General features: G+C 62.2%; 1 protein-coding gene across 7 annotated transcripts in view; it reads left to right on the top strand.

Moving 5' to 3' along the window:
* STARD8 (StAR related lipid transfer domain containing 8) overlaps positions 1-27,556 on the top strand; it is a 49,227-nt gene extending 21,671 nt beyond the window's left edge. For 2 of the 7 annotated variants that reach the window (XM_086756709.1, XM_086756714.1), the window contains 13 exons: positions 14,771-14,842; positions 17,046-17,127; positions 19,049-19,112; positions 19,516-20,876; positions 21,894-22,067; positions 22,507-22,666; positions 22,999-23,197; positions 23,343-23,553; positions 23,799-23,913; positions 24,269-24,484; positions 24,954-25,171; positions 25,335-25,511; positions 25,823-27,556. In XM_086756709.1, the coding sequence (XP_086612835.1) occupies positions 14,771-14,842; positions 17,046-17,127; positions 19,049-19,112; positions 19,516-20,876; positions 21,894-22,067; positions 22,507-22,666; positions 22,999-23,197; positions 23,343-23,553; positions 23,799-23,913; positions 24,269-24,484; positions 24,954-25,171; positions 25,335-25,511; positions 25,823-25,940 (3,167 nt within the window). In that variant the 3' untranslated portion in view covers positions 25,941-27,556. Of the gene's footprint in view, positions 1-5,810; positions 5,896-6,774; positions 6,796-12,997; positions 13,152-14,770; positions 14,843-17,045; positions 17,128-19,048; positions 19,113-19,515; positions 20,877-21,893; positions 22,068-22,506; positions 22,667-22,998; positions 23,198-23,342; positions 23,554-23,798; positions 23,914-24,268; positions 24,485-24,953; positions 25,172-25,334; positions 25,512-25,822 lie in introns of those variants that run through there. The other 5 variants (XM_086756710.1, XM_086756713.1, XM_086756711.1 and 2 more) reach the window with 5 other exon arrangements.
* Positions 27,557-27,604: the final 48 nt, after the last annotated feature.

Genomic DNA, 27,604 nt, shown 5'->3' with positions numbered 1-27,604 from the left:
CTAGCCCTGTCCTCCCGGATCGGTCCCCAGACGCTGGGGGAGATCCCGATGCCGGTGGCAGGACGTGCGGTGTGGGGTTGAAGGAGTGCTCAAGGAAGAGGAAAGCCGGGGCTTGCTGGTGAGCCGAAGCTTTTGTGCCTCACGCCGCGTTCCCTGCACACGCGTGCGGTTGGCCGTGAGCACGGACTGGCAGGGAAGCGGTACGGAGCCGGCAACGGACCGAGCGGCCAGCGGCTGCAGGGAGGTGGAGGCAGGCTGGGGCTCAGCTGGAGGCGAGTTTTTGGTGATTGCCTTTCTCTGGCGGTAGGTCCTGCTCCAAGAGGAGCTGCGTGCGCCCCAGACCTCTTCCTCCAACGCAGGAAGCTGTGGCGGGGGTCACGCCGTCCCCCGAGCTCGGGCACAGCCGTCCTGCTGCTGCGGCAGCCTGCGCCGGCGCTGCCTGCCTCTCCCACTCTTGCTCTCTGCAGCTTTCCCACCTGCTGAAGAAGCAGTGATTTTTTTTTTTTAATTTTTTTTTTTTTCCATGAATGGAGCATATTTTTGTGAATGTTTTTTACGGGATGTGAGGCCACAGATGTTTGCTCATTAATTAAAGTTCTGCAAAACTGCTGCCGGAAGCAGCGCCAAGCACTTGGCAGGGCTCTGCGGTTTGACGTTTTTCCTTCCTGCCCGCTTCTCAGCTCAAACCCTGAGCGAGCCCTGCGTGCGGCACGGGCAGCCCCTGCCCCTTCGCCCCTCCTCGGTCAGAGCTGGCTTTAGGCTGGCACCGCTGGCTCCGAGGCACTGGGCTGAGGTCCCCCCCCCGGGAGGGTCCTGCGAGAGGAGCCCATGTCTCACACCTCTATTTCTTGCCCACAGCCGCCAGAGAAGGCAGAGGATGATGAGGTCAGACGTCTTAATGATGAGCGTTTGATAAGGTTCACTGACATTTTATCTGTCGTCTGCACAGAGAGAAGGAAAACGTGGTGAATCAAGCACATCTGCCTCGGTGGGGCCAGCCCTCCCCAGCTGCCTGGCTCTGGGTCGGGATGGGGTCCCTCCTCACGCGACCTGGAGCCTCGGTGGTCCCAGTCCTCGTGTTGCACATGGACACGGGGATCTCGGGTCTCCCTGGGCTTCTCTCTGGCTGCGCCGGCAGAGCTGGTCGCCGGCCAGTGCATCACCCAGGAAGGTACCTGCTCTCCAGCAGTACGTGCCGCTCCTTCAACGGGAGCTGTGCTTGTGCACAGAGGATGGCATGGATAAATACAACTCGCCGTTGTGCCAGGCTGTGTTCTGTGGATGGTGGAGACACTCCTGTTTCTTGGCCAGGCTCCTAAGCCCGTCGGGGTATCAGATGATGCGCTAGCGGTTCTGACAGTGCTTTCCCCGTTTTCCAACGCAGCTCCCCTTTTGCCTGTCTCCAGGGCTGTGCCGGCCGTGGTGATGGGTCGGTGCCATGGACCTGCCGCGGTGCCGAGCTGGCGGGCAGCTGGCGGGCATGCCCCTGCCTGCTGCGGTAACCTGCCGGTTGCTGCCTTGTTATCTCTCTGGCCCAGCCGGTTGGCACGTGTAATTTATCCAGTAACAACTCTGTGTCTGGAGGGGAAAACAGTAACGCAGGCAGGGCTTGGAAAAGAGAGCAAATAAGGGAAACTGAGTGCAGGTAGCTTCAGCCTGACCTGTCTGCTGGTGCTGGTGGAGTAAATTGGCGGTCGAGGTTGTGTCAGAGGCAGGAGATGGTGCACTGGTCCTCCCTTCTTGCCTTGGGATGGCCTCCGCTGGCGGCGTGGGCCGGTGGCTGCGCTGGGACCTGGAGCAGCCCGGCACTCGATTTTCTAACCACTTGTGAAAGCCGAGTGTTAATGATGGGCTTTGAGCCCCTCCAGAAAACCTGCACGCTGAGTCGAAAGTTAGCGACTCATAAAAACAGACACGGATGAGTTTTGAGTTTTGGAGGGATATCAGCTGACTGATTTACCACAAATGACATTAGCCTGCAGCTCTAAGGTCGAAGTTTTCTGAGGCAAAGGTTTCCTCAGAAATATCAACAGGAGACTTGCCACACGCTAGTGAGAATGAAAAGTAGCGCTTGCTTGAGAAGGTATAAACATTTTGGAGCGTTGTTCTGAAAGATGCAAGATGACTGCCGAGGACGTTTACACATGTGAAATACTGCCGTGCAAAGGACCTGTGTGTGGGACCCAGGCGGCCCTGGGGGCTGCGGGGCTGGGTGTTCCAGTATGGATGTCTTCAGGGCAAAGTCTTCCTAGCATCACCCCTAGAAAGCATCAGGCGTGGGCTGGAGCCTTCGTCAGTGCGGTGCCCCTGTGTGAGCCCATCCCTGGGATGGGGCTGACTCCTCCTCGCCGTGTCCGGCTGCGAGACTCGGCCGGGCAAGAACACCCCGAGCAGGTCTTGCTGTGACAAATTGTCCTTTACTGACACCGGGGCTTTCGCTTGGAAGGGAAGCTGGAAAAAAACATTCCCGTTCCTGCCAAAAGGCGCCACTTTGCCGGTAACTGGCCCCTGTTGCCTCATCCTGCCGCTGCAAAGGGTTGGTGTGTTGGATTGGGGCTTCCTGCTGTCTTCTAACCCGTGGGCTTCTCCTCGGCCCGACCCCGGGGAGGCCTTCCTCCGCTGCTGACCTTGCTGTCTGCAGCCCCAGTGCCGGCTCCCATGCGTTCGGCGTCACAACTTCCCCTGCGCCAGAAGAGCCGTGCAGGGGCTGCGAGCTCACGTGCCTGCACCTCCCGTGGAAGGCCGGGCAGCAGCTTGGTTACTGAACAGAACTGGAGAAGAGGGTCATTTCAGCCGTCTCTGAGAAGCGTTTCCTGTCGCTCACAGCAGCGGTCTGGGATTCAGGACTGTCCTTCGGCCACGGACCGGTCCGGTTCCCTCCGTGCATCCTCGGGTCCTCCCTCTGCCGCAGTGTGACCAGGCTCCTCGGCCGTGCTCACGGGGCTGTCCTTGCTTCAGCTCCTCAGAAAATGCCGTGTTATACATAACGGGCCGTGACTTAGAGTGCGTCTGGGTTGTGGGCAGGCACGTCTGTGGAAAGGGGCTGACTGGCAGAGTCAGTGCTGGCTTCGCTGGTGGGAGGTGGGACTGAGCCAGGTAAGGCGAGTCTGCCATTCCCATGGTTCATCTTCCGTTGGGATTCAGCGTCTTGACTGTCAGGCCAGCATATGATTCTATAACATCGCTTGAGGCCAGCTTTTGCATCCTGTTTTGTAATATTCCCTGACATTCCCCACATTCCTGGCAAGGTGACTTCTGTATTTTTTGAAATGTTCCTTTGTCTCTTTGCAAAACTGTGACATCCTTTAAAACTACTTCTCGAAATGTCCGTTGGCCTGCTCTCTCCAGCGGCTCCTGTTAGCTTCATAACGAAAAGGAAACTTTTGGCTTTGACTCCAATCCCAACGCTGTCTCTTTCCAGTGGGGAAAAATGGAGAAAAAAGAGAGAGAGAGTCGTGGACTCCTGTTTGGCTCAGGTGCCCTCCATGAACCTCAGCTCCATGCGATTTGGTTCCACCCTTGTCCTCAGGTTTCACGGTTTTGTGGGCTCGTTAGCTGTCCTTTCATCACCGCTGCAGCCGGTCTGCACAGAGTGGTCTGGAGGGTCCAGGGTGTAGGGAAGCAAGCTGGGGTGGGTGGGATGTTAGCGCTGGGACCCGCATCTCTCGTTTCTCTGGGCAGCAGCTCCCCAGGACACGCAGGGAGCCCCTGGGATGGGCTGTGCTACCTCCCCTGCTCTCCCACAAGTGATGGGGACAGTGGCACTGGGACCTTCTCGGTGCCCCAGAAGCGGCTGTAGGTTCAGGGACCCTCCCAGCCTCCTCTCCGGGGCAGCACTTCAGTTTGCTCCGGATGGGGGGGTGCCTGGCTGCCTCTCCCATCCTTGGAGCCAGCAAAGGCTTTCTCCTCCCGTCACTCCCCCTACAGATGTTGGCTGACTGCGGACCCAGGAGGCAGCTGCTGCTCCTTTGCTGCAGCTGGAAATTGTGGTCTGGTTTCCTTCTCTGGCGCCATGGTAGTGTTAATGACAGGAAGGTCCGGCTGGGGACAGGGGTGGAAAAGGCTTTTCCTGAGGAGAATTGGACCAAAATCCCCCTGACGAGGGGGAGGGCGTTGCAGCGGGCGGGACGTGTGCGTGGCACCCGCCTGTGCCTCCCTGCACACCTCGCCCTGGCTGGGACCCGCTGCCGGCGCCAGCGTGGGTGTGCGTGTCCCTGCCGAGAGCCAGCCTTGGCCACCGCTGCCCCACGGTGCCTGCAGCATCCGCGGGGTTTGGGGTCTGCTGTCGTGTGTGCTCAGAAAGGTCTTTTTCACTGTAAAATACGGTTATTATCTGTTATCAGTCAGCTAAATCCGCTGCTGGCGTTTAGCACTAAGGGAGCGCTTGCTTTCGGTCCCAAGGGGATCAGGACTTCTCGGTTCAGGGATTTCATTAACCTACTCGTTAAAATAGCTTGGGCAGCTTCAGCGGCGCGCGCGTTGTGAGTGGGACCGGGCAGCGGCCCAGGCGCTCTCCGTTAAAGCACACTGAAGGGTGGCAGCAGGGCCGTCCCTGAGGCTCGGCGCTTCCCTGCATCGCTGGGACGTGAGATCAACATCTGGAAGCGGCTTTTGACTCCTCCTGCGTTGGTGGAAATTTTACGCATGGTCGCTGGTGACTTGGATGGCCGCTGAGACACCTCCCCATCTGCGAGGCGGTCGCCGCTGCCGGCTGGATGCCCTTGCTGTCACGCCGGCGGGTGTTTCCATCCCGCTCCTTTCCGGGATTTGCTCCCAGATGTCTTTACCGGCCTGCCCCTCTCAACTGTCCCCTTCTGTGCTTTGGACCTGGGATGTCTCCTGCCAGGTCCCACTCAGGCAAGGGGATCTCACAGCTCGGTCTGTAAACTATTGATGCCAAAAGCGCCGGCCCGGGGAAGTGCAGTTGTGAAGAGTGTGCTTTTCATTACGGAGACTAATCCCACTCAGCCAGAGCTTCCCACTCGGACCGTGCTCCCTCAGCTTCATCCTGCCTGGAGGGAAGGAGGGCAAGGCAAAGTGCCGATGGGTCCAGCGCAGGCTGTGAATTTGTAGAAAATTAGGCAATTGAGTCTAGGTATCTTGGGATAGCAGGTGCTCCTGTTCTTGTCCCTAAACTGTCTTTTTCCAAAGCTCTTCATCATCTTTGGTATCTTGAGGGAAATCTGTGACAGATCTTTGCTTCCGGTGCTCCCAGCGCTCCCATCTCCTGCTGCTGGTGGCTGGCAGCCCCCACGGTTTGCAAACAGCCGTGCGAGGGAAGCCCCCAGCTGCGGTTTACGGTGGGTGGTTTGAGCAGTCACTGTCAGATGGGATGGGACGGAACAGGACGGGGGGGTCTTGGTGGTCTCCATCGCCCTCCTCCCCCCCGGCTTACTGCCGGCAAGACGCAGCCCCGCGGGAAGCTTCCCGCCTGAGCATCGTCTCCGTACCGAGTTTTTCCGGCTGCAGTCGAAAGCTGCATCCCGGCTGGCTGGACCGGGCGTCCGGCTGCGCTGGGGACGCGAGCCTGTCTCGAGAGCTGCAAACGGTTAAGCAGCGAGCCTGCGCGCTCCCGCTCCCGCTTCCTCGTGCGCCCTGCGAGCAGCCCAGCCCTTTGCGCGGCCGGGAATGTCCCGCTTGCCGCTGACGAGAAGCGAGGCAGCTGGGTGGATGAGGACGGGTTTTACTCGCTCGGGACGGCCGGCCCGCGTGGGAAGACCGGAGCTCTGCGGCTGAGCGCCGGCGGGGAGCTGTGCGGGCAGGCGTCCTCGCGCCGGGGGACGCGCTGGGGCGACGGGGCGGGGGTCAGCGAGCCGGCGGTCATGCTGATATGGTTTTCTGCCTTTAATCCACGGTTTCCAATGAGCAGAGCCGGGATTAACAGCTTCTGCCATGGTGAGTCCGCTCGTGTCCCGCGCTGTGTTTGTCTTTGGAGGATTCGGCAGCAAACGCACGTTGAGTGGAGATGGGGAAGGCTGTAAAATCAGCTTTTTTCTTGTCAGAGCTTCCTTGAAAACAGCGTTTCCTTTGTGGCAGATCAGTTTGCTTTGGCTTTTAGTGCAGCAGGGTGAGGGAAGGGTTAGGAGGTGTAATTTGTTTTGTTGTTAAGCTTTTTTTTTGTTTTTTCCTTTTCTTGGAAAACAGACCAGATTTTCCTTTACCTTTTTTTTTTTTTTTTTCCCTTCCTTGAAACAATCTGTGGCTTCTGTCCTGGCGTGCCCGCTCGGAGAGGGGCTGGGTTTGGTGCGTGGCAAGCCCCCAGTCCCCCGTGAAGCAGGGCTCGGGCAGGGGGGGCGCGGCTGTGCGTGGTGGGAAGGAGAGGGGAAATGGACGCGACAACGTACGGGCTGCTTCCAGCCGCCTTGCCTGCGGCTTTGCTCCCGAGCCCTCTGCTCCCCGCTTGAGGTGCGGCGATCACAATGGATCTGCAGCCTTTTTAATATTTGGGCTTATTTCTCAGCAAGTCAGCGGAGCCGGTGAAAGCGCGGTGGCTGCGCGGTGTGCCAGCTCCTGCTGACCCTCCATGGGTTCTGGAGCCCCAGCCAAAATGCCTTTCCCCCGCCTCCTGGGGTCATCCGCACACGCAGGACTGTGTGTGTTAAAACCCTGAGTTCTGCTGAGGTCATTCTGACGTGGGACGGGGTTTTTCACCAGTTTAATGGTTAGCGTGTGCAGAAGCGCGCCTTCACTCGCCCGGCTTCCTCAGCTGGGAGCGGAGTGGGTTTGTAATCCCGAACAACGTGGAAAAAGCTGCAGGCAGACCACGAGGGAATGATGCTCCATGGGGTTCCTCTGGTAACACATGCTAGTGTTTATCCTAAATAAATGCAAAAAGCAGGAGGAAATTCCCTCGCGTATTAGGCAAGTAACTATTTTTTAATGCCTGGATTTAGAAGCAGAAGGAGCGGCGGATAGCTCCTAGGCAGGTAGCGTGGGAGAGAAGCCGCAGCAGGTTGCGTTGACTGGAGATGCGAATGTGCAGCGGCCAGTGCCTGTGGCATCCGACGGGCGCCATGCCCCGGCGCTGCCAAGGCGGTCAGGTGGGGAGCGCCGGCTGCGCGCGGAGGGACGGCGTCCCGTAGTCCAAACAAAGTGCGTGTGCGAGCCGGGGGATGATCAACAGGAAAACAACCGCGCAATTTTAGAAAGGGTGGGAGACAGGATGGGCAAGACGGATTAATTTTGTCCAGCATCTGAGCAGCCGTTCTCCTCTTGCTTCTCTGCCGAGGTTGCGGTAGCAGGAACGGGAGCAGCAGGCCGCCGCAGCCGCCCGAGCGGCGCAGCGCACGCCCGCGTGCCAGCGCACATTCGGTGCTCTCTGTGTCCACGGTGGCTGCGTTTGGAAGGGGCAGGCTGCCCTTTTCACGGGGCGGTTGCACGACGCTGGCTGCAGGTGCAGGGCCGCTGTAGCACGGGTGCGTGGCGGGGGGAGCGCGGGTGGCCCTGCACCGCTCTGCCTTTTCCTGCCACTGCTGGGTGCCATGTTTTTCCTTCGGCTGTTCGGGGTTGTGCTGGGCTGTCTCGCTGCCCTTCGCATCGCTTCTTCCTTCAGCCATGCAAGCGCCTTCTTTCTGCCTCCTCTCTTCACCGAGGAGCTTCTCCGTGCCCCACGCACAGACGTGTGTTTGTGTAGGTGTAGGTGGCTCAGCAGAGTAGGTCCCAGCCGGAAACCCGGGATGGGAATAACGCAGCTGGTGCCAAAGAGGAGGCACTAACCTCACCCCAAGCCTGGATCAGGGCAGAGGCAAGCCACTGGCCGTGCCAGCGCTGACCGATCCTCTCAGGGTGGTGCACGGGGCGGGCTGGACCCGGGACCCTATCTCCCATGAATTTCATCTGCCTTGCCCTTGCCTTCTTCCGACCTGGAAACAGAGATTCCTGCTGGGCTCCCTCCTGCTGCGCTCCAGGGGTGCCAGAGGGGACAGGTTCCTGCCGCTGGGCTCGGAGCGGCTGCAAAAGTGCAGGTGGGGCCGGCAAGGAGGATGGATCAGGGTCTTCACCTTCCTGGCCCTTTGTTTCTGTTCCTATTTGTGCCCTTTCCATCCCCTTGCTCCCACCAGACATCTGCTCTGCAGCTGCAGGGCTCAGAAGCAGGACATTTAACCCCTCAGCTCCCATAGCACTCGTGCTCCCAGGGCAGGCGGAAGGGCCAGGAGATGTCCTGAGGTGGCCAAAGGTGGCCAAAGGCTCCGAGGAGCGGAGATGCTGGTGGGGAGCAGGCATCTATAGCGTCCTGTGGGACACCCCCGTAGGGAATGCCTCAGCTGGCCTGCAGATCTGCCTCTGTCCAGTCCCCCACGCTGTGTGTGACCTGAAACCGCGGAGGGGAGCAGCCACCAGCTCCAGGGGACTGGGTGCATCCTCCTTCCTCCAGCTTGCCCAGGGAGGGGCAGGGAGCAGTGCTGCCGTCCGAAGGAAAGCCGTTGCGGCAGTGCCGATGGGACCCCCGCTCGGTCCGTGTCCAGCAGCACCGCTGGTTTGTCCCTGCCAGCAGCCGGTGCACCCCGTGGCTCTTGAGCACGGATGTCGATTGGTCAACCGCTGTGTCTAAACCAGCACCCCAAGCAGGAGATGCTTTGCTGCTGCAGGAGATGAGCACTGGCTTCTCTGGAGCTGACTTAGGCTCTGTGCTCCCGCAGTGAATCCTGAGAGGAGAGGAGGAGTTTTCTCCCCTTTCTGAAGTGAAGAAGGTGACAAACGTGTTGCCTTTCACAAAGGAATGATGAAGCATCCTTCGTTTGGGGCTGATGTGGCTACTTGGGTGCAACCTTGCAGTTGTTGTTAAAGACAGCAAAGGCTGCAAACGTGAATTTCAGCTGCTCCAAGCGACGTTTGTGGAAGGGGTGGTGTTCCCCGTGTATGCAGCTCCCGCCTCGGTGCCAGCCTGCCCGGGGAGAAGCTGCTTTTGGGCTGAGTGTGGCGCCGAGCCCAGCTCTGGCATTGCCCTGGACCGGCATCCTCACGTCCATGGTCTTACAGTCGCCTTTCTGCGCTGCGAAGCACAAGGTTATACCCGCTTTGCGTGCAAAGGGCTGTGTTTTAGCTTTCTTCAGAACAGAATAAAGCAGACACGAGGCTGCTGTTAGGCTCGTTTGCAGGAGAGGAAACCACAGCTGCGGTGAGGGGTTGATAACCGCGGTTACCTGCCGCCCTGGAGCTGAGCCGAGCTGCCAGCGGGGCAGAGATAAGGCGGGGGGAGCGCTCCCTGGGGCGGCTGCTGTGCCCGGGCCAGGCTCCGTGCACCCCTGCGCCCGGCCGGGGGGCACCGCGGACCCAGCCTCTTCGGTGGACCTGGGGACTGTGCTGTGACAGTAGAGGAGTGTTTGGCCGGCATCCAGGGCCCTTCCTTCCTCTCCGCCGTCCTGACCCAGGAGCTGCTGCCCAGCTGGGGCTTCCAGTGCTGCAGCCATCCTGGCACCACGGCTGCCGGCATTGGGGTGATGGGGAAGGAAGGGGGGGCACCGGGCTGGTGGCTGGAGGGTGGCTGGGCGCGGAGAAGCTTGGGGTGACGTTTGAGGGTGGTGCACGAGGTGATTCAGACGCCCGACGGCTTTGATGTCCCTGCCCAGGGGTGGCTAGAGGGCTCCTTGCCCCTTGTTGTTACCCCCAGGTTTCCCTCGTGTTGATCCCACCAGGCAGTGGCTGTCCGTGATGTGAGCGGGGCGGCGGTGGGCTCTGGTACCCGCTGGCACTGGCGGTGCTGCCGCGGTGCCGTCAGCCCCCTGCCTGGTGCCGTCCCCGGGGAGCGATGCCCTTGGGAGCACAGGGCATTTCGGGGCTGGAGGTGGTGGAGGCATTTGAACAATTCCTTGTTGGCAGCGTAGCAAGGAGCGGTTCCCAAAACTTGTGGGACCTATTTACTGCCCGAAGGTTAATTATGGAAACCCGCCGCATCTGGGAGAGCGTCCAACTGCGCTTCTCATTCCTATCTGTGTGCCCTCTCCGTGCTGGTGGCTGGAAATCTCCGCGGTTTGCAGGACGGTGCTGGGAGCTGGAGACAGATAACTGGTATTTATTGGCGCTGAGTGCCAAACCGCGCGTGGACGGGGGATGCCCGTGGCTGCGTGAAGCTCGCCGTGCCTCTCCTGCTCCGAAAGCCCGGCTCCGCGTGGGCAGCAAGCCCGGCGCCGCGAGTGAAGCCGGCAGAGCGTGGGAGGCAGCATGGGGGCTTCCTCCGGGCACCTCTGCCGAGTGTGCTGGGAGGGGAGAGGAGCCCTCAGTCAGGACGGAGGGGTCCGGACTCGGCCCTCGGGTTTTGGTGTTTGAGTGATGCCCGGTTCAGAGGGGCGGCGCTGATTTCTGTGGGCGCAGTGCTGGGCGTCGCAGCCGGAGTTCATTCCTCTTTAGCTCCACGTACGCTGGCAGTGCCCCAGTCCTTCAGCAGCGGGAGGACGTGCGTGTCCCATAGGAATCTGTTGTTTCAACTCCGTCCTTTTCCGAGCGGGGAAGGCACACGCCTCTGGTCTGGGAGATGTGTCAGGATTTTCTGCCATTGCTGTAAAAAGCAGGCGAGTACTTCTCCTTACAGGCTGGGAAGGGAAGCTGAGCCTCCGCTTCTGCATAGTCACTGTTGTAGGCAAGAGTTTATTCTGAGGTGGGATGGAAAGAAAACACTGAAAGGAAAAGCAAAAGGAGCTCCGGAGCAAGGCTGGGCGCTCCTGCCCGTGGCTGTGGGCAGCTGCTGCCACGGCTTCCCGTTAGGTAACGTGTTCTGTGGTGCGGTTCGCTTTCCACACGCTAGCTGCCTGTGTGGGACTTTCTGTGGGGAATTTGGAAACTTGCTGTGAGAAGCTGAGATCCCAGGCTGTGACTTCTTGTTTTTTATTTTTAACGTGAAAGCGCAGCGCCAGGGTTCTGGGAAGTGGCTTTCCTGCCTGTGATTGCGTTTGCCTCCGGTGTTCCAGCTCGCTCGTGTTACGGCTTTTATTGCATCTCCCGGGTTTTCCCCAGCCACACCTGTGCCAGGTCAGGAGTAGGGGAGCTCTACCCCCAAAAGCGCCTGGGGGATGTCAGGCTCCAAGCAGCCCATGGCCGGGAGCTGTTCCCGTCAGAGCCACCGTGGACCCAGTGTGGATCTTGGTGCTCCCCTACCCGTGAGTTACGTCCAGGGAAATGCCACAGTGCAGTGACGGTGCAGGAAGATGGCTGGGGGAATTTTGTCCTTTTTTTCCACTTCCCTGTTGATTTTCATCCTTTTCTTGCACTGTCACTACCAAAATGAGAGCCTCTTCTCTTCGTTTTCTCTTTCTGCCCCTCACCCCAGTGTGCTGGGAGGTGCTGGGGGCCCGGGTTCCTGGTTCGTTGGAGGGCACCCTGCAGCGCCCTCCGTCCCGGGTCGCTTTGCAGCGGCCGAGCTGGTGGAGCTGCCCCCGCCGGACCCGCTCGGGGTGTTTCTGAGGGACGGCGGTGGCACCTGGGCCACGGCGTGTGCCCCTGGTTGGGTACAGGAGGATCCGCGCAGGGAGAGTGGCTGTGGATGGCTTTTCCTCGGCAAACACCATCAGCCTCAGCAGCTGCTGGAGAAGGGCAGAGGCTTTGCCTGGGCGGGGGTGCGGGGTGTGGATTCTCCGATGGCTCATGAGGGCTGTGCACCCTGCCTGTGGTAACGTAACGGGTTAGCAGGTTTGTGTGTGTGTCTGCACTCCTGTGTCAGATGAGGGTGAAGGTGGTGGGCTGGTGGTGCTGGCGGCTGGGGTAGGGTGGAGATGTGGACGGAGAAGGCTTGCGCAAATCTTCTTAGGAAACCCAGCTGAAAATACTGGGAACCCACTGTCCCCTCTTCCCCTGCCACAGACCCCTGTGAAGCCGGGGTGGAAGCGCTGCCATCTTTTCATGTCCCACCTTCCTCGGTGTCTTGTTCCTGGGTGAGGACCCGTTACATGCCAGAGGAGCCATGCACCTTGCACCATTGCAGACCGGCTCTGCAGCTGCGGGTGCTCGTGTGCGGGGCGCGTTTGGGCTCCTCTGAGGTTGGGTTCGGTGTGTGGTGGGAAGGTGGCTTCGTGGGATTTATCCTTTTGTTTCTTAGGGAAGCGCGGGCTCCATGTGTGTTCATGTGCCTGTCTGCCTGCGTCTGCGTGCCTGCTCCTCCCCCAGTACAACTTGAATGGGATAATTTCCATCACGTTTAAACTACAGATCTCAAAGGTATGAAGCTGCTACAAGCTCGTGAAAATCATCTGCTGGCCAGAGGCGGCAATGAGACCCTCTTCCCGGCCCTGCTGAGGGGTGGGTGTAGTGTGCGGCGAGCCTTTATTAGACATCAGAGAATCTGCACATCTGGAGAGGCAGCCCCATTGGAAACCCATCTCCATCGCTGCTGCTCACGGCTTCTCTGCCCAGGGTTCTGCCCGGCTGGAGGGAGCACGGGTCTCCAGGCAGAGTCCCCCGGGCCCAGGCTGGGTTTCCAGCAGACAGGCGCCCATGCTGCCCGCTGTCCGGCGCGGTTCTGGGGCCCCCGTCCCCTTGCCCTGGCAGTGAAGCTCCCGGGGAGGTGGTGGGGAGGCCTGCGGGCACAGCTTGCGATGGGTGACGCCATCCACAGCGTCCAGCCGTGGCAGTTCACCGCCCGCCTGCGTGTTGGGCAGGAGTGTTTGCCTGCCCGTCCTTTCCTGCGCTTCCTTGGGAAAGCACGTCTGTGGGAAGGGCGGCGGGAGGAGGAAGCTGGCCACCGCCTCCGGCCGGGACAGGGACGCTTGGAAACCTTCTCCGTGCCAGCGCTTGGATGTGGGGAGGGCTCCCGCCCGGGCTGGGCAGAGCCCCCTGCCCTTGGTGGGCTTGCTCCCGCCGCATGGGGCTCCGGGAAGGGACGCAGGACTCGCTGCAGCGGGCAAAGCCCAGGACCCGGCTTCAAAATGGGGCTCCCCTCGCCCTCTTCGCCAGCCCCTGCGCTGGGAGGAGGCGGTGGAGGGGAAGGAAGTGTCGTACTCTGCCTCCTGGTTTCCAGCGGGGCGATGGGCGGCGCGGCTCAGTCCTGCGCGGGAGCGTCCTGCCGCAGGCTGCACCCCGGGCCCCAGCCGCTCCCCTGCCCGGTGGGGCGACCGCGGCCACACTGGGCGTCACACAGCTCCCGCGCGTCCCCGACCGCTGAGCGATGCCCGTCGGCACCCTGACCATGCTCTTCTACCCATTCAGCCCCTCCGCCGTCAGGGGTAAGCTCTGCTCCGTTTCTGGCTGCCCTCCCCTCTGCTGTCCCCTCCGGGGGGGAACGCCAGACCCAGCCGCCCTGGGGCGGGGGGCACTGGGGGGTCAGGGTGTCGCGGGGCGGTAGCAGGTTGGGAGGTCAGTGTTCCTGTTCTTGGCGGTGGCACCTGAGCCGCAGGCTCTGGCCGCGATGGCCCCGTGGCCAGCGAGCGTGGGAGGAGAGGGGAGGGTCTGAGGGGTCCCCTGGCCGGCGGGCTGGGGGGATTGCCTGTCCTTGGACCCCACCCGCCCTGTGGATGCGGGAGGGATCTGCTCTCCGTGTCACCACCAAAATCCGTTCATGCCGACCACGAGCCTTGGTGACTTCCCGGCTGGCGCCTTCCCCTGAGGAGGTGCCGGGGTGCGCGGCTGGGATGCGGTGCTCCGTGGGGACTGACTGGGCTCCAAGGTTGAAGTCTCCACTGGGATTACTGGATTTGAGCCCTGTGAAGGGCAGAGGGGTTGCCCCCAGGCTTTCGGCTGGGCTCGTGGTGTGGTTAAGGACAGCTGCACAGTTTGGACCCAGATGCAGATGCTTGTTCCAAAACTTTTTCCCAAAACTTCTGAGGTATTTGGGTCCAGGGTTTTGGCTTGGGCCCATCCTTAGCTGAACTGCTTGTTTTGAGCTTTTTTTCCCCCTGCTGTAGCTGTGTGATTGGAAATGCAGCCAGAGCTCTGGGCTGAGGCTGTGGGTGGATGGTGATGAAATCAGGGTGTTTCACTACGATCTGCTCCGGGTGGATCAGCCTCAGTCCCGTGAAGGGTGGTGCCTCTGAGAGGGACGGTCGAGACCCTGAAACTGCCGTCGCATTTTCTGTGCCTGAGGTCAAATGTTTGTCACCCTCAGAAGTACGAATCTCAGCCGACCGCCGGCACCAGGCAGCAGCTTGCTTTGGCTGCCTGAGCTTTGGGCTGTTTTGCCTCAAGTTCTGTAATTTGGAGAAATTTCCCAGAAAATAGTGCTGGCTGTTGGATGGGCTCATCCAGGCGATAGCTGGACCATGTGGGAGGGACGGGAAGCGGCCAGGCAGGGGACGGAGGAACTGTCGGGGTTTTGGTGCCGGGATGAGCGCCAGCTTGAAGGAGGAGGTGAGGTGTCCCGGGGTGGGGGGAGGGAGGAGGGAGAAGGAAAGGTTTCTTTGGCAGGCTCTTCTGGAGGATGTTTGCAAAAGTGGCTGGCCCTGAGCTTTGATGAGCTCTGAACTAATTATTAAAAAAAAAAGATCTTCCTCTCTTGCCTGGCAAAGTGCTGTGTTTGGTTTGGCGGGTTCGGAAACCAAGTGTTTCATCGGGAGGTCAAAATTGTGCCGTGTGGCCCCACCGCTCCTGCATTGCCTCCTCCTCTTCCCCTTGAGCTGGCGGTCAGGCTGAAGCTGAGCAGTTTCTGCTGCCTCGGGCAGAGACCCCGCTCCGCGTGCAGGCATCGCTGCCCACCAGCACTCCCCCGCGCTCCCCAGCGCCCGGTTCTGTGGCGGGTCGTTTCCCCTGCTTTGTGCCCATAAACCGCGGGCCCGCGCGCTGCGGGAGCCGGGGGGAGCATCGCTGGTGCCGGGTGGGATGCTCAGGCTGGTTCTCTGCTTTCTTTCAGAAATCGAAGCCAAGAAAGCGTGCGACTGGCTGCGGGCGGCGGGGTTCCCCCAGTATGCCCAGCTTTACGAAGGTGAGAGCCGCCTCCTCCTGTGGATCCCGCTCCCTGCCCGCTCCCTGGTCTCCTGTCCTGCATCCCAACCACATCCCGAGCGCGGCGGCAGGGAGAGCTCCCGAAGCGCCGGGAGGAGGAGCAGACATAGAGGGTTGTTTACTGATTATGTGATCATGTGTTAAAAGTTGAAGCCCTAGGACTTGGCGGTGGCCTGGAGAGCCGGCCGTGCTGTTAACTTCTCTGCATTTCTGAACTTTTCCCCTTCGGGCAGGGCTGCGAGGAGCCCTGGGAGGCTGCTCGGGCCGAGGGCAGGCAGGCTGTGGGGAGTCCCGGGCTCCGAGGAGCTCAGCGCGTGTTTGCTGTGGTGGGAGTGCAGAGGCAGCCAGCGCCCGTAACGCGGAGAGCGAGCGTTCCTCCCTCGCGCCCCGCTGACCGTCCTGCGGGCCCCTGCCCTGCCCCATAGGCTCTTTGGCAGCTGGGTCTGCGCTTCTGGAGCACGCCACAAGCCATGCCCGGAGCGAACCGGGTCCCCGCATCACACGGCACCCCGGGCGCAGGGGATGGACAGACTCCCGGTGATGGACCCGCTGCCACGCACCCACGAGTGGCTTACGGGGTGGCTCGGGTGGTGGTCTCGCCCCGGCTCAGCTGTGTTTACTTCAAAGCCGTGGTGGGACCGCTGGTCCCTGCCGGGGGGGCCAGTGCTGAGGAGCAGTGGCTGCAGCCGGCCCCGGCTAGCCGGGACAATAGCGGGAAGCCCGGTCTCCGGTGGGCTGCAACGATGGCTATTGTTCGGCCGGGCACTTCCACCGCCCCCCGCAACACGTGCGCCGGAGCCACGCTCTTGCCCCCCATGCGATGCCTTTACAGGCTGCCTGTGGGGGTCTGGTTTCTATTTTTGGGGGCAGGCCACGTGCAAGGACCGGCCGGATCCCCGCAGGTGAGACCCAGCCCCAGCTGCCGGCCCCCAACTGGGCTTACAGCCCAGAGCGGGTGCTGGGTGCTGGGGTCTATGAATAAACCGACCCTTTTTCCAGCCTTGCTGAGCAAAACATCCCGCATCCTCTGAGTGTTTCACTCTGTTTTTTTCCCCAGCTGGCAGGGCTCAATTACACTCGACAGCTTTGTTAGCAGCTGGGCTTAGACAGTGGTGGCTGATGGTCCAGGTCCTGCATGGATGCTCCCGGCAGAGCTGTCTCCGAGTGCGCGGAGATGAGCAGGGAGCTGGGTAGAGGCCCTTGGGCACCTTGTCACCCTAACTTACCTGGGAGGAGCCGTGCCCAAACACCCTGGGCATAGCCCCTCACTCTCTCCAGGGAGCTCAGAGGCTTGACCCCAGGCGATCAGTGAGAGAAGGGAGCCATTGACAAGGGATCAATGTGTGATGTGCTGCCTTGCGAGGCACCAAGATGTCCCCTGGGCAGCGTTAGGGAGGTGGCTGCTTGCCAAAACCCACTGTGAGGTCCCGAGGGGAGAAGCTGGGGGTTCCCTATCCCCCGTGCAGCCGGCAGCCCCGAGGAGGGGCAGCCCGGGCTCCAGATGTGCTCAGCTGGGAGCGGAGCTGTGCAGTGGTACCTGCGTGGGCGTGTGAAAGCGCTGCGAAGGGCCCGTGGTTATTTCTGAATCAGCTCGTCTTGCCAAGTGCTAAAGCTGGCCCGGCACCCCAGCCCGGCGCCCCAGCCCGGACCAGCCTCTCCCATGGGCTCTAGTTGTCCCGGGTGTGCCGAGGTCGCCGGCACAGGAACGGGGCTGTTTGTCCTGCGAGGGCTGAGCGGTCTGAGGAGAAGGCAAAGCGAGGAGTACCTGCTGCGTGACAGCGGTCCCCTCCAGCACCCAGGCTGCCGCAAGCCCCACTGCTGCCGGCCTGGTGGGGCTTGGTGCCCCAAATCTTCTGCCCAACCAGTTCCTCCCACCCCTGCGCTGCCGGGACCCCGCGCCGAGTCCCCCTCCCACAGCCACTGCTGTCACGGGTGGCAGCTCCCGGAGGCAATGCAATGCCCGAGCCTTCCTGGCTTCTCCCGACTGGTACTCATGGCCCAGGAGACTCCCACGCCTTCCCCTCTGCTGCGCTCCCCCTTCCCCAGCTCTCCATCCTCGGCGTCTCTCCTCCTCTTGCTCCTCGCAGCATCTCCCTCCTCCCACGCTTGTCACCATCCCTCGTGCCCGGCGGAGCTCCTGGCGCGGAATCGGCCGCTGATTTTCCTCTCGCTTTCCTCCCCAGACTCGTTGTTCCCTCTTGACATCAGCGCTGTGAAGAAGGACCACAGCTTCCTGGACCAGGACTCCCTCAAATCCCTGTGCAGGTAACGCTCCCTCGCGCGCCTTCCCGGCTGCGGAGCCAGCGCGAGGACGTGCCCCGGGCGAGGGCTGAGGGCAGCTCACGCAAAGCTCCTGGAGAATGGAATAATTTCCCGGGAATAATTCTTCTCTTTGAGTTGCGTTTTAATTTCACGCTTGGGTAGCTCTGCCCTGTAGAGCTGGGTTAGGAGTGGATCGGTCAGAGCTGAGCTGTAAAGCAGCAGAGGTGCAGAGAGAGGCCAGTTTCGCTGTCCCCGCTGCCCTGGGTGGCTCCTCGCGGGCTGCGGTCCCCGGGGGAGGGAGCTCTGTCTCCCCGGTGCGTTTGATGGTGCTTTATCTTGCAAGGATGCTTCACAACATTTCCTGAGAATGAAACGGAGTTTGGAAACCATGTCTCTGCATCAGAGCAAAGGGATCTTGCTCGGTTGTTGGCGTAAGGTGGATTCGGGTCAAAGTACCTGTGGATGGAGTCGTGTCCACGAAAGGGAGAAAACACGCAGCGAGGGATTTGCTGAGCACCGGCGCAGGGCGAGGGGTTCCATGGAAGCTGCATGCCGATAATTCGTGCTTCGTGCAGGTTGTTGGGAGCTGCAGGTGCTCGCGGCAGGGGTTCAGGAGCTGCCAGTCCGCACTGCGATGCGCTCCGCGCCGGTGGGGTCTGTGCCGTGGGTCCCTCCGCTGCCCCGGCCCAGCCGCTCTGCCGGCTGCTCTCACCAAGGGTTTCCGCGTCCTCAAGTGCTCTCTGGCTCCGTGTGACGTTAGTCATTGGTGCCTGGCAACCCGGCCCTGCCGTGCATTTTCCACCAGGACATGCTCCTTCTCGAGCGGCAGGGCTGAAAATAGCTCCGGGAGACGCGGCTGCGGCGTGTGTTCCAGAGGATCCTCTCCCAACACTGCCAGCGGGAGCAAGAGCAAACACACAGAAGGAGGGACCCCTCGCCCCCGTCCCGGCGGCCGTCTGTCCAGATGGGCCATGTGTCATGCTGGCATGCGGTGACTCAGCCCCGCTTTGGCTTTCGGGCCACATCATCCTGCCCGTGCCCCCGCGTTGACTCCCCGCTGAGACACAACCGCGGCCCCTGGCTCTCCCTCCCACGCACCCTGCTGCCGAACAGAACGGGAAAGGGATGGGAAAAAGGACTCTTAGTATTTATTTTCCCAACAGAGAGGCTGCTGTGCTGGGCAGGAGGGGATCCCCTGCGCTGCTTCCCGGCTGCCTGGCCGGTTTTCCCTCCCAGTGGTCCCAGCAGGGTGAGAGGCGATGAGAAGTCTTTGCCCGACCCTCCCTGTCTGAGCTTTTGGTTCCTTTTGTCCTCGTCCGGCTGGCCGCAGGAGTTTCTCCGATGGTTTTGCTCTCGTAACCTGGTGCAGCTCATCCCCGCCTGCTTGCAGGCCTGCGCCGGACTGCGGTGGACCGCTGCGGCTGGGTGGGCCGCGGTCTCAGCCCTCCCTGCAGGGTGCTGCGTGTGGTGGGAGACGGGCCCTGTGGCTGCGGTGGTGGGTGAGCAAACGTGGGGTGCCGGCGTGGTTGCAGGCGTTTGGGCATGGCCAGGCTGTCCCGGTGCCCGCGGGTGGGAGCAAGGTGCCACTCCGATGTCCACGCTTGCAAAATCCCCGCTGGCACATGGCCAAGGGCTGGTGCCACTGGCGCGCTGGAGCGGTCTCACCCCGCGGCTGCGATGCCTGAGGCACATGACCGGGTGCCCAGGCGGGCGGCGCAGGCGCGGGGCAGGGGTGCGGCTCGGGGCACCACGCTCCCCTGGGAGCGGGCTTGGAGCTGCGCCAGGCTCCGCATGGCCCTGCAGCCGCAGCTGCTGGGTGACAGCTGGCAGCACAACGGGGGATCCGAGAGAAGCAGGGAAAAAAAAGAAAAAGCAAGCGCTGTGGCCCCAGCGCCGGGGTAACGCCTCTCTCGGTTGTTTGCAGGAGGCTGATGACCCTGAACACATGTGCCTCCATGAAGCTGGAAGTCCGCTTTCAGCGTAAACAGGTACGTGCTGGGCGCGGAAGGGTGGGCGAGGGGCGCGGGGACGTGTGCGCTGGTGGGGCAGGAGTCCCGCGTTCAGTGATAACGCTGCCTGCAGCATCGCCCTCGCGGTCCCTGCCGAGCCGGGCTGTCAGGCCGCCGGCAGCTCATCTCCAGGAGGGAGCCTGGCCCTGGGGGGACCGGTGAAACCAGCCCGTGTGTCACCGCTGGCGTGTTAATAACAAACCCCTCTGTATCTCCCTTAGTGAAGAACGCATTTGGAATGCACGCCAGCTCGGTGTCTAGTGTAAGGACGCTGTCACGTGGGGGTATCCCTGCTTGTTCTGGCTGCCCTTCTTTTGGCGTGGGAGGGGATGCTGGCCTCTGTGACTCTGATTGACAGTCCCCTGTTGTCGACCACCTGCAGAATGAAGACTCCGAGGAGGAAGACCTGTGTGCCATCAGCGACCGGTGGGCTTTTCAGAGGGACAGCAAGAGGTGGTCGCGGGTGGGCTCTGTCGATGTCCTCTCCCAGGGCTCCGAGGTCCTGAGCTCTGCCATGCGCCTGGCGTCCAGCCGCGAGAGCGTCCTCACGGACCTCAGCACCAACCCCGAGGCCGTGTCCCTGCACAGCAGCGGCAGTACCGGCAGCACGCTGGGTGTCGGGGCCGCGTCACCCAACCCGCCGTCCCCCATCCACACCGCCGCCGCTGTCGCCGCGTCCGGCCGCAGCTTCAGTGAGTGCTCCTTGCCAGAGCAGCCCTTGAGCTGCAGTGAGGGCTCCAAGGAGAAGCCAAAGAAGCGTCGGTCTCGCAGCTTCCTGAAGAGGATCGAGTCCCTCCGAAGGAAGGACAAGGAGAAAGCCAGCCCGGACGAGAAGGTGGCCCCGCACGGCAGCACCGCAGCCACACTGGGATGGGGCTCCCTGAAGGCTAACGGGGACCTTGCAGCCGCCAAGGCCAGCTCCCCTAAAAGAGGGATCTCTGCCTCTTTCCATGGCAAAAAACACTTCTTCTCGGTATCGTACAGGACTAACCGCTTGCTGGGCTCAGGTGAGAGCAAGGTGAGCTCTGACTCGAAGCGTGGTGGGGTCTACCTGGAGGACTACGAAACGGCCGTGAAAGCCAGCGGCGACTGGGCTGCTGGAGAGTGCCAGCACCGGCCGGCACGCCGGGGGGATTGCCTGGTCTACATCCCCCGGGACCACAAGCCAGGCACCTTCCCCAAATCCCTCTCTATCGAGAGCTTGTGTCCCCTGGGCGACGGCTCCCTGACCCACTGGAAATCGGGGAAGGCGCCTGTCGGGCTGGCGGGAGGCGGCGGGGGCGGCAGCAGCAGCAGCGTGGAGGGCTCGGCCTCCCCGCGGGGCTTCGCCTGCCGCCGGCGGCGAGGCTCCTGCAGCTCCCTGGGCAGCCGGGTCAGCGTGTACGACAACGTGCCGGAGTTCGGCAGCAGCGAGGATTTCTGCAAGGAGGACGGGGAGGTCACCTACGAGAACCTGGACGACATACTGCAGCACATGTGGGGGCTGCAGCAGAAGGTGGAGCTCTGGTACAAAGCCATCTCCCCCGACCTGGCTGGGGAGGAAGGGGGCGAGGAAGAGGAGGAGGAGTCGGACTCGGGAGGAGAACCCTCCAACCTGCACTTCGAGGAGCGGTCCATGTCGGATGTCGGCACCTCAGCCAGCGACTTCGACAGCACGGGCAACTCCCTCAACGAGGCCGAGGAGATCGAGATGCGGGAGCGGCGGGACTCGGGGGTGGGAGCGTCGCTCACCAGGCCCTGCAGGTGAGTGTGGGCTGGGGCGGGGGCTGCGACCCCCTCCCCTCCGCCGTGCTGGGGAACGGCTTGGTCCTGGCGCCCTGGCGTGCTGCGGGCCAGGAGGGAGGCGCGGGAGCGCGGTGCGGGGCGGGAGCGCGGTGCGGGGCGGGTGCGCGGGGCGGGGCGGGAGCGTGGAGCGCAGCGCGGGTGGCTACTGCGCTCTGGCGGCTGCTCGCCAGCGCTGCTCGCCCTGCTGCTGCTGCTGCGCGCAGGCTGCCACCTCTCTGCCTGCGCAGACCCCTGATTCACCGGGTTTTCGTCTGCTGAGAACAGCCCTGATTGCAGGCGGCGCTGCTCCCAGCCTGCTGGTGCTCCCGGGGGCTTCCCTCCGAAAACTCCCACCCTGGCTGGGATCTGTGATTTCCTAGCCCGGCTGAGGCTGAGGGCGACGTGCCTGCGGGCAGGCGTGCAGGGGTATGGGGGAGCGGGGTTTTCGTTAGCTGAGAACGGCCCTTGTGCCCTTCGGGGCTTGGGGCTGCACCGGCGCAGCACGGGCTCGGGGAGGGCGTTAGCAGGGTCCCAAGAGAGCGCTGTTTTGTTGGGGTGTCTTTTCTTCTTGAGAAGGCGGGTGTTGGAGATGTCCCCTCTGCTGTGGCGTTGCTCTGCGCGGTGGTCCTGTGTCACCCCGAGCTCTCCCTGGGTCTCACGGTGGGGCCGTAGCCCTTGGGTGCTGGGGCAGGCGCAGGGAGCCTGCGGTGCCGGTGGAGAGGATGCTGGTTGTTTCGGGGGAGCGGCGGGAGGGAGCAGTCCTCTGAGGCAGGGGAAACATCTCTTGTGCTCTCGCTGGCGTCTCTTGCAGTGGGATTGTGAGCATCTGTCGGGGGGGGAAGCAGCACTGGCAGCGCTGGGGCTGGCGTTGGTGTCTCTGGGCTCAGCCCGGCTGCCGCTGTGCCCGCGCCTTCCCCCAGCCCAGCGGGTGCTGCAGGGAGGGGAATGCCCTTCCCCAGGGTCTCCAGCTCTGCCACCGCTGGCCTGTCCCCGCAGAAAGCTGCGCTGGCACAGTTTCCAGAACTCGCACCGGCCCAGCCTGAACTCGGCCTCCCTGGAGATCAACCGGCAGTCCTCTGCCCAGCTCAACCTGCTCCAGAAGTGCTCCCTGCTCCGTCTCACGGCCATCATGGAGAAGTACTCCGTGCCCCACAAGCAAGCCTGGACGTGGTGAGCCGGTGGGGAGGGGGACTGGGACAGTGCCCACGTGGCGGGCGCGGGCTGCAGCTCTTCGGTGTACGAAGGCGGTGGAGAGGGAGGGGAAAGCTGAAACAAAAGCTGGCTTTGCGCTGCATGGCTGTGGGCATCCCTGCAAGCGGGGGCTGGGGCTGACGCCTGGGCTTCTGGCATCTGGGCCGGAGGGCTGCAGGCGTTAAAAATGCTGCGGCAGCGTAGAAGCGCGGGACAGTGGTTTCCTGTTGCAGCCAAGTATTAAAGCATTTTGGGTTAATAAAAGGTGCTGCAATTCCTGCTCCAAAGGGGCCTTGCTGGTATCCAAAACACGGCAAAAGTGTGCATATGTCTGTGTCAGCCGGGGTCCCGCTCCCCTCTGTGAGGCGGTGCCGAGGGAGCCGTTCATTGCACTGATGTCCGTCTGTCCTCCCCGTAGGACTGTCCCCAAGTTCATGAAGCGCAGCAAAGTCCCCGACTACAGGGACAAGATGGTCTTCGGGGTGCCGCCCATTGTCAACGTGCAGCGGACTGGGCAGCCACTGCCCCAGAGCATCCAGCAGGCGATGCGCTACCTCCGCAGCCAGTGCCTGGACCAGGTGATGCCGCGACCGCCGGCCATGGCTGCGGGGTGGCGCCGAGCCTGCCGCTGCGCAGCAGCGTGGGGATTTGGGGAAAAAATCCAGCTTGTGGGGGTCTTTTTTGCTCACCTCTTGTGGAGCTTGGCTGTAGTGAAGTGGGAGGGCTGCGGGAACCCCACACCTGCTGGTGTCTCCCTGGCCATCCCTCACTCGGGCTTCTCCTCTGGCTTGCAGGGGGGTGAGGCCTTTGGGGAAGGGGCTTCCTTCCCTGTCCCACGGGAGCACCCCCAGGCGCCTGCCGGGCCAGCGCCCGCTCTGCGCTCCAGCACCGACCCCCTCTTCCCTGGCAGGTTGGCATTTTCCGAAAGTCGGGGGTGAAGTCCCGGATTCAGGTGCTCCGGCACATGAATGAAACCAGCCCCGACAACGTCAACTACGACGGGCAGTCGGCGTACGACGTGGCTGACCTGCTGAAGCAGTATTTCCGCGACCTGCCCGAGCCCATCTTCACCAGCAAGCTGACGGACACTTTCCTGCAGATCTACCAGTGTGAGTGCTGGGCTGGGGCTGGGATGAAAGTCGGGGTCTCCCGGGAAGGAGACGTCTCTCCGTTCGTTTGGGCAGAGGAGATGGAGATGGGTGGTGGCCCGTGGGGACGGACCCACTGACCACCAGCTTCGCCCTGTGCCCGCAGTCGTGTCGAAGGAGCAGCGGCTACAGGCCGTGCAGGCGGCCGTTATCCTCATGCCGGACGAGAACCGGGAGGTGCTGCAGACCCTGCTCTACTTCCTGAGCGACATCGCCTCTGCGGAGGAGAACCAGATGACTGCTGGGAACCTGGCCGTGTGCCTGGCCCCCTCCATCTTCCACCTCAATGTCTCCAGGAAGGAAAGCACCTCGCCGAGGTGAGGGTCGGACTAGGTCTGGCCTTCCTGCAGCTCCCGTCTCCCCATCGCCCCTTCCCTGTCCATCGTGGGAGGAGCCCACTGGACCAGGGCAAGGCGTGGTGGGAACACGCGTGCTCTCACACAGCCCCATCGCTCTGCTTGGCAATGTGAGAGTCCCCCATTCCACGGCGCAGAGCAGAGCGATGGGGGCTGGAGGGGCGCAGGATGCGCGCCCGGTCCCAGCAATGCCTTCTCCCCCACAGGGCCATGCATAAGAGGGGCACCACGGGGAAGCCTGACCAGAAAGACCTCAACGAGAACATGGCTGCGACGCAGGGGCTCTCCCACATGATCACCGACTGCAAGAAGCTCTTCCAGGTGGGTGGCTGCGGCGTGTCCAGCTCAGCGTTGGCCTCCCCAGGAGCTGCCAGCAGGAGATGCGACCTCGCCGGTGGGGTGCTGGTCTTGCAGAGTCAGTGTGGGGTGAGATAAGGGCACCCATCCTTCAGCGGGGCAGCTGCCGCCGGTGGGTCAGCCCCAGGAGCGAAGCCCAGCTGCATCTCATGGTGGTGCAGGTCCAAGCTGTGGGATGCATGTCCATGAAGGCTGTGTCCATCCTCCACGCTCCTTGGTGGGATGGGGAGTTGTGGTTTTCTTGCTGCCCAGGACCACTCACAAAGCCCTCGTAGTGTCCCTCTGGCTTTCTGAAGCTCTGTGTGCTCTTGGCTCGTAGGTCTCCCATGACATCTTGCTCCAGCTGAGCAGCTCCTATATGGCAGCAGGAGCTTATCCCCATCCCCTGGCTGACCTGGTGTGTCAGGGGGAGAGCAAGGATTTACATGCCTACTTCGAGCAAAGCGCCCAGAAACTGCTGAAAGAGTCGTCGGAGAAATTCAAGGGGTGGCTGAGCACCCCAGGGCCCCTGAACACAGAGCTCTCCTGCAAGAAGGTAAAGGCCACTGTGTGTGGTGGAGGGGCCTGGGGTCACACGGGGAAATGTGTAGGGGGTGACCGCCGGGAGCCACGGGTCCTGTGGGCACCTGCCAACCCCTTGGTGCTTGTTCCCTTTGGCGAGGAGGGATCAGCAACCCCTTCCCTGGCCACAGAAGGGGCTGAGATGGACAGCTCTGGGAGGGAGGGTGCTCTGTGCCCAGGCATCCCAGCAGAGAGCCCACTCCCTGTTGTTAGCAGAGGAGCTGGCTGCCTGCACCGCGCCCATCCCGTCCTGTCCTGTCCCGTCCCGTCCCATCCCATCCCATCCCGTCCCATCCCGTCCCATCCCATCCCATCCCATCCCCAGCCAGCAGGTGTGCCGGTACTGCTCCGTGGCAGTGGGAGCCATCGGTAGAGCCGCTCGGGGGGTTAGAGCTGTGGGGGTCCCACGGACAGCCTGCCTGACCCTTCCCTCGGCTTGTCAGGTTGGGGACGGCCACCCTCTGCGCTTGTGGAAGGTCTCCACGGAGGTTGAGGCCCCTCCCACCACGGTACTGCACCGGGTGCTCCGGGAACGTCACCTCTGGGACGAGGACCTGCTGCAGAGCAAAGTGGTGGAGGCCCTGGACAAGAACATGGAGGTCTACCACTACGTCACGGACAGCATGGCACCCCACCCACGCAGGGACTGCGTGGTGCTCCGGTGAGGGCAGGGACGGACCCCAGCGGGGGGGTTTGGTCTCGGTTTGGTGGACCCCTGGCTGCTGCTCCCTGGGCTAGGCAGGCTCCCCCGCCTCCCACGCCCGATGCACAGCCTGAGGCGTGGGCAGGCGGGGCCGGGAGCTGAGGGGTGCTCTATGCCGCAGGCGCTGGCGCACGGACCTGCCACGGGGAGCCTGCCTGCTCAGCTCCATCTCGGTGGAGCACGACAAGCTGCCGGCGGAGGGGGCCGTCAAAGCCGTCGTGCTGACGTCGCAGTACCTGGTGGAGCCCAGCGCCATGGGACGCTCCAAAGTGACCCACGTCTGCAGAGCTGACCTCAGGTAACGGGGCCTCGGCGCTGCCGGGGTGTGGGGGTGTCAGGGCGGGCCGACGCGGGGGCAATCGGGTCGTCGCACTGGGCCAGTCCACGCCCAGATGGGTCACAGATATTTTTTGGTGTCTGTATCACAAAATACTCACATTTTGCCACGTATCTCTGGTGGGGAGTGGGGAAGCGGGTTCCCTTTTCTGCCAGCATCTCCGAGTGCATCGCAGCTGGCGCTACGCTGCGTGCCTGTCCCCGCCACCCGCCTGTCCCCCGTGCCCGGACCCTCTCCTGCCCGCTCACCCCCCTGCCTGTTCCCTTCACCAGGGGCCGGTCTCCCGAGTGGTACAACAAGGTCTTTGGGCACCTCTGTGCCATGGAGCTGGTGAGGATGCGAGACTCCTTCCCAGCCCTGAGTCCCAGCGGCCCCGAGACGAAGATCTGAGGCGCAGGGAAGATGCTCTGTCCGGTCTGACGTGGACTTGCCGGTGGATCCAAGCTGGGGCTCTCGGAGGCGAGCAGGGTGCAGGCAGCGGGCCGCAGACGGGCGGCGGAGGCTGGCACGCGCAGGCACATATTTATGAGCATCCTTTTGCCCGGGCTGGGCGTTCCCCATCCCGCATCCCTGCTGCTGCCTCAGCCGCCCCTTGCTCCAGCGTGCAGCGCAGCAGGTTGGCCGCAGAGGCGAAGCCGAGCAGCCCCTGGTCCCCGCAGGAGGGGCTGGCGAGCAGAGGGGGCTGCGGGGATGACCCCCCAGAAGGCAGCCTATGGGCAGGGCTGGGTGCCCCGGTGCCAGCCGGGAGTAGGGCCGAAGGTGCGCAGACTGAAGTGGGAGGGCACGGGAGAAGCGAGCGGGGAGGACGGTGCTGCGTCCGCAGGTCGCAGCGCTGTGTCGGGAAGTGACGGGTGGGCAGCGAGGGGTGGACGGCGTGAGCAGTGTCACCCGGTGGGGGCAGCCAGAGAGACACTGTGAGACCCTGTTTGGTGGTGGAAGAGGCTGCTGTGCTGGGAGGAGGGGTCTACATCTGGATATGGAGGTACGCCTCGAGCGCCAGCCCTGGGCGAGGGGCGGAAGGAACCTATTGCCCTTACCTTTGGTGCTAGGTGTCACAGGAGAGGAAAAAGCCCTCTCGTGCTGTGCTGTGCTCTTGGCTAAAAGCCCCTCCTATGCACTGGACTTCAGTGGGGGTCTGGGTGGACGATGTTCCAAGGCAAGCCCGTCCCTCACAACCAGCCAGCTTCTCATTTGAGGGGGCAAGACGTGTCTGGAGCCCCGGCGCAGCTGCCCTCGCATTTCACTGCCCCGGAGAGGGGAGGAGGGCAGAGCAGCCGTGCCAGCGCCGGCTGCACCACGGCCACGCTCCAGGCTGAAAGCCTTGGCCGAGGCAGAGTTGTGCTCGCCCCAACTCCCTGCGCAGCATCTCCTGCCTTTAAGCAAGCAAACCATGGTACCATGGTCCCCAAGCTGGGCCAAGGACGTGCCAGCTGCTGGGCGCAGAGCTGCCTCCCTGACACTATGTCCATTCCCCTTCCCACCCCTCCCTTTTCCTCCGCGGAGGAGCCATCTGCCGTAGCCAGCAGCGCCCAGGACCCGACCTGATTCCTCTGTTCAGGCAGGGACCGAAGCTACCAGACATTGTTCCAACTGGAAGGCAACGCGACCCACGCACGGGAGCAACTCCCAGCGTTAGTTTTGCCATAACACAGCCTTCTGTCTCCTTTGGTGAGAAAAAAAAGCAACCCAGCCTCTATTCTGTGTTTTTCTATATATATTTTATATATATATATAAAAGTATAACTAACATTTGGGGGAGTGACTTTTCTCCTAATATTTTTTTAAAATGTTTCTTTTATCTATCTATAAATACTTGTACAGTTGGAGTATTAATATATAATTGAGGCGGTAGAGCTCAGCGCCAGGTGATGCTCACTTGAAGACGTGTATTTTGTATTTAAGGGACTTTGGTTTTGTATCATACACAACCGCAACAGATTGTTTGACGTGGATGGGGGCTGCTCTTCCCATCCGTGTAATTAATAAAGTACTAACGATGTCTGCTGGCTGATGAGGAAACCTCCGTTGTTCGCGATTCTCCAAGGCGGGAGCAT

The sequence above is a fragment of the Chlamydotis macqueenii genome, chromosome 11, assembly GCF_036417535.1.
Source record: "Chlamydotis macqueenii isolate bChlMac1 chromosome 11, bChlMac1.mat, whole genome shotgun sequence".
NCBI classification, from domain to species: Eukaryota; Metazoa; Chordata; class Aves; order Otidiformes; family Otididae; genus Chlamydotis; species Chlamydotis macqueenii.
Note: the sequence above shows the minus strand (reverse complement) of the source record. Positions and strands in the feature narration are given on the sequence as shown.